The 17,375-nt window shown below is 45.3% G+C and overlaps 3 protein-coding genes across 3 annotated transcripts in view; 2 read left to right on the forward strand and 1 right to left on the reverse strand.

Moving 5' to 3' along the window:
- LOC308160752 (kelch-like protein 10) overlaps positions 1 to 17,375 on the reverse strand; it is a gene marked incomplete at both ends in the record, with an annotated part of 125,048 nt that overhangs the window by 70,829 nt on the left and 36,844 nt on the right. The gene's annotated exons all lie outside the window — the stretch shown is intronic.
- LOC308159640 (kelch-like protein 10) lies at positions 282 to 2,125 on the forward strand (the record flags this gene model as incomplete). Its single annotated transcript, XM_080533456.1, has 4 exons — positions 282 to 701; positions 808 to 1,401; positions 1,514 to 1,663; positions 1,751 to 2,125. 4 exons carry the CDS (start codon positions 282 to 284, stop codon positions 2,123 to 2,125), a joined length of 1,539 nt encoding a protein of 512 aa, XP_080389582.1.
- LOC308159641 (kelch-like protein 10) lies at positions 8,787 to 11,105 on the forward strand (the record flags this gene model as incomplete). Its single annotated transcript, XM_080533457.1, has 5 exons — positions 8,787 to 8,881; positions 9,207 to 9,690; positions 9,797 to 10,390; positions 10,503 to 10,652; positions 10,740 to 11,105. 5 exons carry the CDS (start codon positions 8,787 to 8,789, stop codon positions 11,103 to 11,105), a joined length of 1,689 nt encoding a protein of 562 aa, XP_080389583.1.

The following is a 17,375-nucleotide window of genomic DNA, read 5'->3' on the forward strand; positions in this document are numbered from 1 at the left end:
TTCTTTGTGGCAGCAATGATACATTCTATAAAAGATAGCATGCAACTATTGATTCATAATATTTGTGTACCCCTCTTTATATTGTCATATACTTGCAGAGGGTGTTTATTATATAGCTGTGCTGTATTGAAAAGAGTATTGAGAAAATCTGGTACAGTATATGGATGATTCCTGACCATCATATCCCTCCTCTCTAAACCCTGACCCACAGAGCTCTCTTCACAATTGTCTGGAACAACATAGAAAAGCGGGTGTACAATATTCCTGGTGTGTCACCGGACATGATGCGTCTCATTATTGAGTATGCCTACACACGCTCTGTGCCTGTCACTGACGAGAATGTGGAGCAGCTTCTGGTGGCTGCAGATCAGTTCTCTGTCATGGGCATTGTGCAAGCCTGCTCTGACTACCTAGAGGCCCAGCTGTGCCCGGAGAACTGCATTGGCATCTGTACGTTTGCAGACTTCTACTCCTGCTATGAGCTGAGGCGCAGGTCCTCTCTCTTCATCCTGCATCACTTTAAGGAGATGGTGCGTAGCTCCGAGGAGTTCCTAGAACTCTCGCTGTGGCAGTTTCGTGACATCATTGAGAAGGACGACCTGAATGTGAAGCAGGAAGATGTAGTGTTTGAGGCCATCCTGTGCTGGATTGGCCATTCTCCTCAAGACCGCGAAGCCCAGATCTCGGTGCTGTTGCCTAAGGTGACTGAGAGTTGGACAACACACGTAACACGTAAATGTTTGATGCATTTCATAAAGGCTGCCGACTGCATTCTGTGTCCATATCTGTCTGTGTCTGTTTGCTTAGGTACGCATGGCCTTGATGACAGCAGACTACTTCATGAACAATGTGAAGAATAATCCACTGGTGAGAGCCAATGATGACTGCAAGCCCATCATCATCAACGCACTGAAGGCCATGTTCAGCTCTGACAGCAGCAACCCTCTGACCCGCCCTCGCCTGCCCTATGCCATCTTACTGGCCATCGGTGGTTGGTGTGGTGGCAGCCTCACCAATGGCATTGAGGCGTATGATGCACGGGCTGACCGATGGGTCAATGTGACTCGAGAGGAGGAGAGCGCACGGGCCTTTCACGGTGCTGCCTACCTCAATGGTTTTGTGTACTGCGTGGGAGGCTTTTACGACGTTGACTACTCCAGTAGTGTGCGCAAGTTCAACCCAGTCACACACACTTGGCACCAAGTGGCACCCATGCACTCACGGCGCTGCTACGTCAGTGTGGCTGTGCTGGGTGGCTGCATCTACGCCATGGGCGGCTTTGATGGCTATGTGCGACTCAACACTGCTGAGCGCTATGAGCCTGAGACCAACCAGTGGACACTCATCTCACCCATGCATGAGCAGAGAAGTGATGCCAGTGCCACCACACTTTTTGGAAAGGTAAGTGGAATAGGTAAGACTAACTGTACCTGGAACACAACTTGATAACTATTGTACAATGAATCTATTAAAAAGCCAGGATGGATGAATTTACAAGTTGCCTTAACTCTAGGTATACATATGTGGTGGTTCCAATGGGAATGAGCGGCTGTGTACAGCAGAGTGCTTCAACCCTGAGACCAACCAATGGACTCTGATCGCCCCCATGAGAAGACGACGTTGTGGGTTGGGGGTCATCGCCTATGGGGAGCAGGTCTATGCGGTGAGACCTACATAAAAATACACAATAAATCTATGCTCAAGTTCTGATATTCTGTTATTGACCCACATTTCTCCTATCCTCTCTTAGGTGGGCGGCTTTGATGGAGCCAACTGTCTGCGACACGCAGAGTGCTACAATCCCCAGACCAACACCTGGCGCGCAGTTCCCACCATGTTGAACCCACGGAGCAACTTTGGCATCGAGGTGGTGGATGATCTTCTGTTTGTGGTGGGCGGTTCACTGTGGTTCACTGGCACAGATACCTGCAATGTGGAGTGCTACGATGAGAAGACAGATGAGTGGCATGACGCCCATGACATGGGCATCCTCCGCAGTGGCGTTAGCTGCTGTGTGGTGCACGGACTACCCAATGTGCTCGAGTATGCTGCCCCGCGAGATACCCTGCAGAACCCCCGGGAGGAGCTCAAACTGTCCACCTCCAATAGCATCCTTACTGTCTGACACCATATCTACCCACCATTACCCCCCATCCCTACATGACCCGGTCCTGCCCACTGCAGTCCATCTGGGCAGAGACAGAAACCATCCAAATAAATCCTTCAAGTGCCCATGGAAATCACATAACATTTCTGTCTTTCTTATTGCTTCTATCAGGCCGGGTGGTACAATATTTTTTCTACAATGAACGTATAAGGGAGGCTTTAATTGAATGCTAGTTTGCAATCATGTCTTAACTTTGCTGGGCAAGCCCATGCCCATTAATGTCCATCAATACGTGTATATCTGACGTCTACATGTAAATACCCTCCAAACAAAAGACGAATGTTATCGTTTGCCTTGAAAGATGCATACACATATTGGGCTACACAACAATCATGTAGATTAGCTATCCATTTCAACCCCACATTCAAGACAGATCAGGCATCAAGGTTATATTTAAAAAGTTACTTTGTTGCCCCCTAGTGGGTATTGAATGCAATATGTCATCTGTACAGTTATGTGCTGCTGAACTATGAGTGCGGATAATGATATTGTCAATGGGACTCCATCTTGGAGGACAGTAACTATCCTGTTTATTTGTTTATATATTGTTAGATGTTGAAATGATTGTCAACCCTGTTGCAGATTACTGGACTGATCTGGCTAATCTGCCAGTGGTCGCTATTGCACCTACATCACAGAATTGACTTGGTGTGGTCAACTTCATTATCTGGCAGCGACTAGAGGCCTTTCTTTCCTGACATCTTACCATTTCAATCATGTCCTTTGAGCATTATTGCTTTATGCCCATAGTACGTCAAATCCAATTTGTATGAAAACAAAACAAGCATCTAAAAAGGTCCAGGGTCAGAGTTTCTGAACTCAAACCAAACCTAACTACCTCATCTGTATAAATTATTGATATGTATTTTGTGTGTTTCATAACAGCTGTGTTACTGTGTGTGTGTGTGTGTGTGTGTGCGCGTGCGAGCGTGTGTGTGTGTGTGTGTGTGTGTGTGTGTGTGTGCGCGTATGCATGTGTGTGCGTGTGTGTTTTGTGTGGAAAAGGGACAACATCATTGACAAAGTGATGGAGCGCTATTCTCACAGCAGGAGGAAGCAGGAGGACAATTTCAAAAAGTTCAGGTGAAACATGAAAATAAACACACTCAAAAGCAGACCCTAAATCTAAAATGTCAAATACCACACATGATTAAAGTTCAAGGGGTCATATCCGTTTTACCTCTAAAAGAATGGGAAACAAAACCATGTTGAAGTGGAAGTGTGCTTCAAAGCAAAACTGACAATGGAAACATATTGACTTCTTTATGCTATTAGTGGAAGATGGGTCATGGTCATGTGTGATTACAACACAGTGGGTATTTCTCTCCTCAAGACTCCCTTAGTGTCCTGCCTCTGTCATCACAGTCTTGTTCTCTTTGGACTGCAAGAACTTCAATAAGATAAGTACAGCATCATGGCTCAAATACCCAATGTGACGAACTCTTATGAGCATACACTGCTGCCCTCTGGTGGTCAGAGTGGGATTGATGTAACCAGCAGGGCTCAAACTGGGGATCTCTCCCCTGGATGACCTAAGATTCTACCATTAGGACATCCATTTGGACTGGCAGGGCTACTCATCACGAGAGCTACACTGCCACTACACACTACACCATGCACACTACACACTACACCCTGCACACTGCACACAAGGGAGAGGGGACATCTGTACATCCAACAACTCAGGGAAAACACACCACTGTCCAACTGCATGTGTGTAGGCTTGATCTTAGTGGAACATCAAAACCTTTGAGTTTGAGTGTATGAAGCTTGATCTGTGTAACAATGCATCATGACATGTTGATCTATCATCTTTGAGCCTTTGGTGTTCAGTGTGATCTCCCTGAGACTAGTTTACACAGTAAATACAGTGTGCATTGAACTACAGTACATCTACATTCCTATGTCTAACATTAATCTGGTTATGAATGAAGTATCTATAATCATCATCATCAATATCATCATCTTCATGGTAAATGCCCTCCAGAGACTCTTCTCTTACCCCATGGCTTCAACATCCCCAGAGAGACTAATTTTAGAGGCAGTGGTCCCCTCCTCTCTCTCCCCAGAGAGACTCATTTTAGAGCCAGGGGTCTCCTCCACTCTCTCCTCAAAGGACCTCTTGCTGTAAACCTGAACAATGAACACACGCAGCACATTAAAGGAGACCAAAGTTAAAAACTGTGAAGTGAGAAACTACAGCATAGGAAAGGGACATGAAAGTATGCTGATACTGTATATACAGTATCTCTCTCTCCTGAAGCTAACAAGGGATATTTACAATGTCTCTCTATAACCCTAAAAGTTAACTTTGATCACACAAGCCCATTTTTACATAAAAAAGACATACAGTAAACCAACTAATTGACCCTTCATAGAGGAGTGTATTCAACAGTATTCTGTCAGTCTTATAGCTCTGCTGATTGGTCAATAGTGACCTTTGTAAAGACTGTTGACTAGTCTAGACACAGTCATTATTATCTATTATTATCTAGGGCCTCATGTAGTTGAACCTACTAGATCACAGTCAGCTGGACAAAATCAGGTTGAGGCTTTCTTAACAGGCTGGTCACATACAGTTGGCTACTGTAGTATGTTAGGGCTACATCATTTTGTGAGATGATACAAAGGCACGCAAGTTTATTCAAATCATATTAAACAGTGAAAAACTATTAAAAACACCAACTTACGGTTATGATCTGTCTCCCACATCAGTGCTCAGCTCTCTGTCTTGCTCCTCACTGATACAGCTCTCCCCTGTATGAACTAGTCTGTCCACATTGTATCACCTCATTGTGTCTGTCTGTCTGTATGTATGTATGTATGTATGTATGTATGTATGTATGTATGTATGTATGTATGTATGTATGTATGTATGTATGTATGTATGTATGTCTGAGACACATGACAGGCTGACAGCTATCACACTTAATGTGTCACCATGGGAGGGGTGGGGCAAGATATTTCTCATCCAATGAAATGATTGTGTGTGAAAACACAGGTGGTTCAAACACAGATACAACCCCCAAAAATAAATAAACGTTTGCCAGTCATAAATTCTCATTTCAACATCTTTTGAATGACGTTTTTTTCTTCTCCAAGTATTTGGTCATTTAAACATTTAAAAGAATTGAGTATACATGATCGCAACAATAAAGAACTTATAGGGATAGGAGGATGGAACTAGAATACTTTGCACATATCAGAGACCCTCTGGAGCTCTTCCTGGTTCACTGCTTCTCAGGAGGCTGTGTCTCTGGTCGTCGTGGTAACGTTGTGTGTCGTCACAGGGTGACCAGTTCTGGTCGCCGTGGTAACGCTGCGTTGACACCAGAGTCTCCCAGACGGGGGGGGGGCGAGGTGTCTAAGGTCATGACACCTCGGAGACTTGGAACCTCAGAGTGAAAGGTAACCGAGGCTCCCCATTGGTGGATTCTGACACCCTCTGAGTCAGAAACTCGGGTATCATCTTTGTACAACGAGTTTCCAAATGAGACATTTCAAAGTGGTAATTCAGACACACGTCGTGAACGCACCATGAGTGTTCCTCCAACAGTCTGTGTCTCCTGGCAACAACTCTCTCCAGTTACAACATCCAGGAATTCTGGAAAAGGCAAAAAATAACAATCATTTCAGTCCCAAGCCAGGTACATCCTGGAGGGGGCAGGGTAGAGAGGATATTTTAGTTTTCTTGTTGTTGTTGTTGTTGTTGTTGTTTTTGCAGTAGAGTGTTCTAGAAGCAGTAAGAACAGTAAGTGGAAGTCATGCCAGTGTCACGAACAGTCCCATCATCCCTAGGGAGGGAAAGGGGGGGCTTCAGGGTTGCTCCCATCTCCTCCACCTCGATCAGTCCCTCCGTACATCCATCAGACGCCTGCGATGGAGGTCAGTTTGTCTGTCTGTGCGTCTGTGTGTCTGTCTGTCTCTCTAGGTCTGTCTGTCTGTCAGTCTGCCTGTTTGTCTGTCTGTCTCTCTGTGTGTGTGTGTGTGTGTGTGTGTGTGTCTGTCTGTGTGTCTGTCTGCCTGTGTGTCTGTCTCGCTACCTATCTGTCTGCCTGTCAGTCTGTCTGTCTGTCTGTCTGCCTGACTCTGTCTGTCAGTCTGTCTGTCTGTCTCTGTCTGTCTGTATGCGTGTCTCTCTGTCAGTCTGTCTGTCTGTCTGTCTCTCTCTGTCCATCTGTTTGTCTCTCTGCCTGTGTCTGCCTATCTGTCTGTCTGTCTGTCTGTCTGTCTGTCTGTCAGACGCTAGTGATGGAGGCCAGGGTCGGGGGCTTGGTCAGCTTGTCCTTCTGCGCGGAAGCAGGGGGTTGTGGGTTAGCGCGGAAGTTGAAGGGCGGGCCGACGCTGGTCAGGTGACCGGGGATCATGTGACGGGGGCTCAGGATTGCAGAGTTCTGACGTCTGTTATTCTCCGTCATGATGCTGGAGGTGTTGGAGGCAAGGCTCTCACGAGTCCTGGAGGAGGGGGAGGGGTTGGAGGGAGGAGGGTGAGAGGAGGGGAGGGAGGAGGGGAGGGAGGAGGGTGAGAGGAGGGGAGGGAGGAGGGGAGGGGTGGGAGAAAGGGAGGGTGGGAGGAGAGGGTGGAGGAGAGGGGTGGGTGGAGGAGAGGGGTTGGTGGGAGAGGTAGGAGGGGAGGAGAGGGTTCAAACTGTTAACTTTTTTTTTGTTTTTTTTTGTTTTTATTAGTTTATTATATTGAGGACAATCCTAATACATGAACCATATAAAATATAGTAAAAAAGGCAGCGTTAGCCTAGTCGGCTAATTTTCAGCTGAAGTCCCCGGCCAGTTGCAACATGGCATCCTGAAAAGTAACGTCATTAGTTAAAATAAAACATTTAAAAATTCTAAGAACACGTGGCTGAGACAAGGTACCCCAACATCACACTTGACAAAAAACACACGTAAGCAAGCTGAGGTGATTGAAGGGGCTACAACAAACACCACATACACACTTATGGGGGCAGCGACATTTCAAGCACATAGAAGCCACAGGACAATTACAGGCCACACAACATTAAGCACTTACAAACAGTTAAACAGTTAAACATTAAACAAAACAAAACATACAAAAAAAGGCATTATGGGGAGGCAGCACAGAGAGGGATTAATGAGGACAAGTATAGTTCTGTGTCAGCCAGGCTTTCATGTGTGTTGTGAAGGTGGAGTAAGTATGTATGTCTTTGAGTTGGTTGGGTAGTGAGTTCTTTAAAAAGCAGTTAGTCTGCCTTTAAGAACAGTTTTTTTTGTAAATAACAATACGTGTACAATACACAATGTCAACTTATCTTCTCTTACCTAATGCAGACATTTTAATTTTTTCAGTAATGGTTAAGCACATCCATATCGGATGATGACATAATGGTTACCCTATTTTCAGGGCTGACAGAAAGGGTAGAGGGGGGCAGGGGGGTAATATCAACACAGCTAATATCAAAAAAGAGACGACCATTTTTGACAAATGTAAATGTACTCTGTGGGACTGTAAATGTAAATGTACTCTGACATTATACTAACAGACACCATCAGTACACAGCCAGTGGAGGTTTTGCACAGGGTGTTAGTGATCCCTGTACTAATAAAGGCATAAGACATGTAGGAATACAACAAACAAGGTCACGCTCATCAACAAAAGGAATTTTCAGAAAAGTTAATGAACATGATTTATATCTAAGTGACCCAGAAAGAGTATCCTCCATTTCTGAGCCTGACTTGGCTCTTGGTGACTCCTCAAATGTTTCTAACTCTGTCACAGATGAACATGCTCCATATAGGCTTCCGGTTGAGACACGGACAAGATGGCAGCATAAAGAAGGCTCTCCCGTTCAATTACGTTCTTAAAGTCCCTCAAAACGCCCTAGCGCCCTCTATTGGCCAGCCGATATCTATCAATATCTACCGCCACTGGAAGCATGTTGAGGCAGAGAACGGAGTAACACGTGTAAGTAAAATATATGTGTGTGGTTACTATCGGTAAATCTAGTATAGCTTTCTAAAATATTCAGTAAAGGAAATATCTTCCCCAACCAGATCCACCGAACCTCGAAAGACCTGTAGCCCCTGAAGTTACACGTCTGCTGCTATTTGCCGTCTCGGTGAGTTCTACTGAGATGCTACGGTGTTATTGAAACGTGTATGAAACGTGCTGTGCTGATAAAAAGAGACTATCAACTTAGTTATCAAGTTAGACTGACTGAAATGATGTGATAACGTCCTAAACGTTAGCATTATCAACCGTTAGCTTGTTAACATTAGCCACGCTATTACCCTCTATTACCCTCTACCCTTAGTAATTGCAGGGTGATGACTGCCTTGTTATGATGATACCCACTGACAGATGGCAACACGACATATTTACAAACACGAAACTGATTAGCTACCGTATCTGACAAGACTGTCCTGTAGTTGTTCATGTGACTGTTGTTCGAGTGTTTTAGTTTGTCTTTCTATGTGTCTAAATAATGTGTCTAGCTAGAATCTGGCTAGCTAACATTAGTGTAAGACAGTCAAGGCTCAGAACATTTTGATCTTTGTGGTTTCTGGTCGGCCACTCCATTTAACGTATCGTCGTCCTTCATTGAAAAACAAGGACACTACACTTACCATCATTTGATAGAGGATGGAAGGAAAATTCTGTGACGTGGTGATTAAAGTCAATGGCATCGACTTCAACGCACACAAGAATATCCTTTGCGGCTGCAGTCCATATTTCCGGTGAGTGTCTTAACTTTGTGGGGATGTGGCCATGATGGATGGCAGGGATTCACTTGGCATGGATCCAAAGGATAATCAGAAGAAAATAGCCAGATCCTACAAGAGCTTACACATTGTTCTTTGTGGCAGCAATGATACATTCTATAAAAGATAGCATGCAACTATTGATTCATAATATTTGTGTACCCCTCTTTATATTGTCATATACTTGCAGAGGGTGTTTATTATATAGCTGTGCTGTATTGAAAAGAGTATTGAGAAAATCAGGTACAGTATGGATGATTCCTGACCATCATATCCCTCCTCTCTAAACCCTGACCCACAGAGCTCTCTTCACAATTGTCTGGAACAAAAAGCGGGTGTACAATATTCCTGGTGTGTCACCGGACATGATGCGTCTCATTATTGAGTATGCCTACACACGCTCTGTGCCTGTCACTGACGAGAATGTGGAGCAGCTTCTGGTGGCTGCAGATCAGTTCTCTGTCATGGGCATTGTGCAAGCCTGCTCTGACTACCTAGAGGCCCAGCTGTGCCCGGAGAACTGCATTGGCATCTGTACGTTTGCAGACTTCTACTCCTGCCATGAGCTGAGGCGCAGGTCCTCTCTCTTCATCCTGCATCACTTTAAGGAGATGGTGCGTAGCTCCGAGGAGTTCCTAGAACTCTCGCTGTGGCAGTTTCGTGACATCATTGAGAAGGACGACCTGAATGTGAAGCAGGAAGATGTAGTGTTTGAGGCCATCCTGTGCTGGATTGGCCATTCTCCTCAAGACCGCGAAGCCCAGATCTCGGTGCTGTTGCCTAAGGTGACTGAGAGTTGGACAACACACGTAACACGTAAATGTTTGATGCATTTCATAAAGGCTGCCGACTGCATTCTGTGTCCATATCTGTCTGTGTCTGTTTGCTTAGGTACGCATGGCCTTGATGACAGCAGACTACTTCATGAACAATGTGAAGAATAATCCACTGGTGAGAGCCAATGATGACTGCAAGCCCATCATCATCAACGCACTGAAGGCCATGTTCAGCTCTGACAGCAGCAACCCTCTGACCCGCCCTCGCCTGCCCTATGCCATCTTACTGGCCATCGGTGGTTGGTGTGGTGGCAGCCTCACCAATGGCATTGAGGCGTATGATGCACGGGCTGACCGATGGGTCAATGTGACTCGAGAGGAGGAGAGCGCACGGGCCTGTTACGGTGCTGCCTACCTCAATGGTTTTGTGTACTGCGTGGGAGGCTTTTACGACGTTGACTACTTCAGTAGTGTGCGCAAGTTCAACCCAGTCACACACACTTGGCACCAAGTGGCACCCATGCACTCACGGCGCTGCTGGGTCAGTGTGGCTGTGCTGGGTGGCTGCATCTACGCCATGGGCGGCTTTGATGGCTATGTGCGACTCAACACTGCTGAGCGCTATGAGCCTGAGACCAACCAGTGGACACTCATCTCACCCATGCATGAGCAGAGAAGTGATGCCAGTGCCACCACACTTTTTGGAAAGGTAAGTGGAATAGGTAAGACTAACTGTACCTGGAACACAACTTGATAACTATTGTACAATGAATCTATTAAAAAGCCAGGATGGATGAATTTACAAGTTGCCTTAACTCTAGGTATACATATGTGGTGGTATGAATCGGAATGAGCGGCTGTGTACAGCAGAGTGCTTCAACCCTGAGACCAACCAATGGACTCTGATCGCCCCCATGAGAAGCCGCCGCATTGGGTTGGGGGTCATCGCCTATGGGGAGCAGGTCTATGCGGTGAGACCTACATAAAAATACACAATAAATCTATGCTCAAGTTCTGATATTCTGTTATTGACCCACATTTCTCCTATCCTCTCTTAGGTGGGCGGCTTTGATGGAGCCAACTGTCTGCGACACGCAGAGTGCTACAATCCCCAGACCAACACCTGGCGCGCAGTTCCCACCATGTTGAACCCACGGAGCAACTTTGGCATCGAGGTGGTGGATGATCTTCTGTTTGTGGTGGGCGGCTTCACTGGCACAGGTACCTGCAATGTGGAGTGCTACGATGAGAAGACAGATGAGTGGCATGACGCCCATGACATGGGCATCTTCCGCAGTGGCGTTAGCTGCTGTGTGGTGCACGGACTACCCAATGTGCTCGAGTATGCTGCCCCGCGAGATACCCTGCAGAACCCCCGGGAGGAGCTCAAACTGTCCACCTCCAATAGCATCCTTACTGTCTGACACCATATCTACCCCCCATCCCTACATGACCCGGTCCTGCCCACTGCAGTCCATCTGGGCAGAGACAGAAACCATCCAAATAAATCCTTCAAGTGCCCATGGAAATCACATAACATTTCTGTCTTTCTTATTGCTTCTATCAGGCCGGGTGGTACAATAATTTTTCTACAATGAACGTATAAGGGAGGCTTTAATTGAATGCTAGTTTGCAATCATGTCTTAACTTTGCTGGGCAAGCCCATGCCCATTAATGTCCATCAATACGTGTATATCTGACGTCTACATGTAAATACCCTCCAAACAAAAGACGAATGTTATCGTTTGCCTTGAAAGATGCATACACATATTGGGCTACACAACAATCATGTAGATTAGCTATCCATTTCAACCCCACATTCAAGACAGATCAGGCATCAAGGTTATATTTAAAAAGTTACTTTGTTGCCCCATAGTGGGTATTGAATGCAATATGTCATCTGTACAGTTATGTGCTGCTGAACTATGAGTGCGGATAATGATATTGTCAATGGGACTCCATCTTGGAGGACAGTAACTATCCTGTTTATTTGTTTATATATTGTTAGATGTTGAAATGATTGTCAACCCTGTTGCAGATTACTGGACTGATCTGGCTAATCTGCCAGTGGTCGCTATTGCACCTACATCACAGAATTGACTTGGTGTGGTCAACTTCATTATCTGGCAGCGACTAGAGGCCTTTCTTTCCTGACATCTTACCATTTCAATCATGTCCTTTGAGCATTATTGCTTTATGCCCATAGTACGTCAAATCCAATTTGTATGAAAACAAAACAAGCATCTAAAAAGGTCCAGGGTCAGAGTTTCTGAACTCAAACCAAACCTAACTACCTCATCTGTATAAATTATTGATATGTATTTTGTGTGTTTCATAACAGCTGTGTTACTGTGTGTGTGTGTGTGTGTGTGCGTGCGTGCGTGTGTGTGTGTGTGTGTGTGTGTGTGTGTGTGTGTGTGTGTGTGTGTGTGTGTGTGTGTGTGTGTGTGCGCGTATGCATGTGTGTGCGTGTGTGTTTTGTGTGGAAAAGGGACAACATCATTGACAAAGTGATGGAGCGCTATTCTCACAGCAGGAGGAAGCAGGAGGACAATTTCAAAAAAGTTCAGGTGAAACATGAAAATAAACACACTCAAAAGCAGACCCTAAATCTAAAATGTCAAATACCACACATGATTAAAGTTCAAGGGGTCATATCCGTTTTACCTCTAAAAGAATGGGAAACAAAACCATGTTGAAGTGGAAGTGTGCTTCAAAGCAAAACTGACAATGGAAACATATGTACTTCTTTATGCTATTAGTGGAAGATGGGTCATGGTCATGTGTGATTACAACACAGTGGGTATTTCTCTCCTCAAGACTCCCTTAGTCTCCTGCCTCTGTCATCACAGTCTTGTTCTCTTTGGACTGCAAGAACTTCAATAAGATAAGTACAGCATCATGGCTCAAATACCCAATGTGACAAACTCTTATGAGCATACACTGCTGCCCTCTGGTGGTCAGAGTGGGATTGATGTAACCAGCAGGGCTCAAACTGGGGATCTCTCCCCTGGCCTGGATGACCTAAGATTCTACCATTAGGACATCCATTTGGACTGGCGGGGCTACTCATCACGAGAGCTACACTGCCACTACACACTACACCATGCACACTACACACTACACCCTGCACACTGCACACAAGGGAGAGGGGACATCTGTACATCCAACAACTCAGGGAAAACACACCACTGTCCAACTGCATGTGTGTAGGCTTGATCTTAGTGGAACATCAAAACCTTTGAGTTTGAGTGTATGAAGCTTGATCTGTGTAACAATGCATCATGACATGTTGATCTATCATCTTTGAGCCTTTGGTGTTCAGTGTGATCTCCCTGAGACTAGTTTACACAGTAAATACAGTGTGCATTGAACTACAGTACATATACATTCCTATGTCTAACATTAATCTGGTTATGAATGAAGTATCTATAATCATCATCATCAATATCATCATCTTCATGGTAAATGCCCTCCAGAGACTCTTCTCTTACCCCATGGCTTCAACATCCCCAGAGAGACTAATTTTAGAGGCAGTGGTCCCCTCCTCTCTCTCCCCAGAGAGACTCATTTTAGAGCCAGGGGTCTCCTCCACTCTCTTCTCAAAGGACCTCTTGCTGTAAACCTGAACAATGAACACACGCAGCACATTAAAGGAGACCAAAGTTAAAAACTGTGAAGTGAGAAACTACAGCATAGGAAAGGGACATGAAAGTATGCTGATACTGTATATACAGTATCTCTCTCTCCTGAAGCTAACAAGGGATATTTACAATGTCTCTCTATAACCCTAAAAGTTAACTTTGATCACACAAGCCCATTTTTACATAAAAAAGACATACAGTAAACCAACTAATTGACCCTTCATAGAGGAGTGTATTCAACAGTCTTCTGTCAGTCTTATAGCTCTGCTGATTGGTCAATAGTGACCTTTGTAAAGACTGTTGACTAGTCTAGACACAGTCATTATTATCTATTATTATCTAGGGCCCCATGTAGTTGAACCTACTAGATCACAGTCAGCTGGACAAAATCAGGTTGAGGCTTTCTTAACAGGCTGGTCACATACAGTTGGCTACTGTAGTATGTTAGGGCTACATCATTTTGTGAGATGATACAAAGGCATGCAAGTTTATTCAAATCATATTAAACAGTGAAAAACTATGTAAAACACCAACTTACGGTTATGATCTGTCTCCCACATCAGTGCTCAGCTCTCTGTCTTGCTCCTCACTGATACAGCTCTCCCCTGTATGAACTAGTCTGTCCACATTGTATCACCTCATTGTGTCTGTCTGTCTGTATGTATGTATGTATGTATGTATGTATGTATGTATGTATGTATGTATGTATGTATGTCTGAGACACATGACAGGCTGACAGCTATCACACTTAATGTGTCACCATGGGAGGGGTGGGGCAAGATATTTCTCATCCAATGAAATGATTGTGTGTGAAAACACAGGTGGTTCAAACACAGATACAACCCCCAAAAATAAATAAACTTTTGCCAGTCATAAATTCTCATTTCAACATTATTCTTTTTAATGACGTTTTTTTCTTCTCCAAGTATTTGGTCATTTAAACATTTAAAAGAATTGAGTATACATGATCGCAACAATAAAGAACTTATAGGGATAGGAGGATGGAACTAGAATACTTTGCACATATCAGACCCTCTGGAGCTCTTCCTGGTTCACTGCTTCTCAGGAGGCTGTGTCTCTGGTCGTCGTGGTAACGTTGTGTGTCGTCACAGGGTGACCAGTTCTGGTCGCCGTGGTAACGCTGCGTTGACACCAGAGTCTCCCAGACGGGGGGGGGGCGAGGTGTCTAAGGTCATGACACCTCGGAGACTTGGAACCTCAGAGTGAAAGGTAACCGAGGCTTCCCATTGGTGGATTCTGACACCCTCTGAGTCAGAAACTCGGGTATCATCTTTGTACAACGAGTTTCCAAATGAGACATTTCAAAGTGGTAATTCAGACACATGTCGTGAACGCACCACGAGTGTTCCTCCAACAGTCTGTGTCTCCTGGCAACAACTCTCTCCAGTTACAACATCCAGGAATTCTGGAAAAGGCAAAAAATAACAATCATTTCAGTCCCAAGCCAGGTACATCCTGGAGGGGGCAGGGTAGAGAGGATATTTTAGTTTTCTTGTTGTTGTTGTTGTTGTTGTTTTTGCAGTAGAGTGTTCTAGAAGCAGTAAGAACAGTAAGTGGAAGTCATGCCAGTGTCACGAACAGTCCCATCATCCCTAGGGAGGGAAAGGGGGGGGGGGGGGGGGGGGCTTCAGGGTTGCTCCCATCTCCTCCACCTCTATCAGTCCCTCCGTACATCCATCAGACGCCTGCGATGGAGGTCAGTTTGTCTGTCTGTGCGTCTGTGTGTCTGTCTGTCTGTCTCTCTAGGTCTGTCTGTCTGTCAGTCTGCCTGTTTGTCTGTCTGTCTCTCTGTGTGTGTGTGTGTGTGTGTGTGTGTGTGTCTGTCTGTCTGTCTGCCTGTGTGTCTGTCTCGCTACCTATATGTCTGCCTGTCAGTCTGTCTGTCTGTCTGTCTGTCTGTCTGCCTGACTCTGTCTGTCAGTCTGTCTGTCTGTCTCTCTCTGTCTGTCTGTATGCGTGTCTCTCTGTCAGTCTGTCTGTCTGTCTGTCTGTCTCTCTCTGTCCGTCTGTTTGTCTCTCTGCCTGTGTCTGCCTATCTGTCTGTCTGTCTGTCTGTCTGTCTGTCTGTCAGACGCTAGTGATGGAGGCCAGGGTCGGGGGCTTGGTCAGCTTGTCCTTCTGCGCGGAAGCAGGGGGTTGTGGGATAGCGCGGAAGTTGAAGGGCGGGCCGACGCTGGTCAGGTGACCGGGGATCATGTGACGGGGGCTCAGGACTGCAGAGTTCTGACGTCTGTTATTCTCCGTCATGATGCTGGAGGTGTTGGAGGCAAGGCTCTCACGAGTCCTGGAGGAGGGGGAGGGGTTGGAGGGAGGAGGGTGAGAGGAGGGGAGGGAGGAGGGGAGGGATGGGAGGGAGGAGGGTGAGAGGAGGGGAGGGAGGAGGGGAGGGGTGGGAGAAGGGGAGGGTGGGAGGAGAGGGTGGAGGAGAGGGGTGGGTGGAGGAGAGGGGTTGGTGGGAGAGGTAGGAGGGGAGGAGAGGGTTCAAACTGTTAACTTTTAAAAAGCAGTTAGTCTGCCTTTAAGAACAGTTTTTTTTGTAAATAACAATACGTGTACAATACACAATGTCAACTTATCTTCTCTTACCTAATGCAGACATTTTAATTTTTTCAGTAATGGTTAAGCACATCCATATCGGATGATGACATAATGGTTACCCTATTTTCAGGGCTGACAGAAAGGGTAGAGGGGGGCAGGGGGGTAATATCAACACAGCTAATATCAAAAAAGAGACGACCATTTTTGACAAATGTAAATGTACTCTGTGGGACTGTAAATGTAAATGTACTCTGACATTATACTAACAGACACCATCAGTACACAGCCAGTGGAGGTTTTGCACAGGGTGTTAGTGATCCCTGTACTAATAAAGGCATAAGACATGTAGGAATACAACAAACAAGGTCACGCTCATCAACAAAAGGAATTTTCAGAAAAGTTAATGAACATGATTTATATCTAAGTGACCCAGAAAGAGTATCCTCCATTTCTGAGCCTGACTTGGCTCTTGGTGACTCCTCAAATGTTTCTAACTCTGTCACAGATGAACATGCTCCATATAGGCTTCCGGTTGAGACACGGACAAGATGGCAGCATAAAGAAGGCTCTCCCGTTCAATTACGTTCTTAAAGTCCCTCAAAACGCCCTAGCGCCCTCTATTGGCCAGCCGATATCTATCAATATCTACCGCCACTGGAAGCAGACATGTTGAGGCAGAGAACGGAGTAACACGTGTAAGTAAAATATATGTGTGTGGTTACTATCGGTAAATCTAGTATAGCTTTCTAAAATATTCAGTAAAGGAAATATCTTCCCCAACCAGATCCACCGAACCTTGAAAGACCTGTAGCCCCTGAAGTTACACGTCTGCTGCTATTTGCCGAAGGCAACGTCTCGGTGAGTTCTACTGAGATGCTAAGTGTTATTGAAACGTGTATGAAACGTGCTGTGCTGATAAAAAGAGACTATCAACTTAGTTATCAAGTTAGACTGACTGAAATGATGTGATAACGTCCTAAACGTTAGCATTATCAACCGTTAGCTTGTTAACATTAGCCGCGCTATTACCCGCTATTACCCTCTACCCTTAGTAATTGCAGGGTGATGACTGCCTTGTTATGATGATACCCACTGACAGATGGCAACACGACATATTTACAAACACGAAACTGATTAGCTACCGTATCTGACAAGACTGTCCTGTAGTTGTTCATGTGACTATTGTTCTAGTGTTTTAGTTTGTCTTTCTATGTGTCTAAATAATGTGTCTAGCTAGAATCTGGCTAGCTAACATTAGTGTAAGACAGTCAAGGCTCAGAACATTTTGATCTTTGTGGTTTCTGGTCGGCCACTCCATTTAACGTATTGTAGTCCTTCATTGAAAAACAAGGACACTACACTTACCATCATTTGATAGAGGATGGAAGGAAAATTCTGTGACGTGGTGATTAAAGTCAATGGCATCGACTTCAACGCACACAAGAATATCCTTTGCGGCTGCAGTCCTTATTTCCGGTGAGTGTATTAACT

The sequence above is a fragment of the Nansenia antarctica genome (assembly GCF_963989245.1).
Source record: "Nansenia antarctica genome assembly, chromosome: 6".
In the NCBI taxonomy this organism is placed as follows: domain Eukaryota; kingdom Metazoa; phylum Chordata; class Actinopteri; order Argentiniformes; family Microstomatidae; genus Nansenia; species Nansenia antarctica.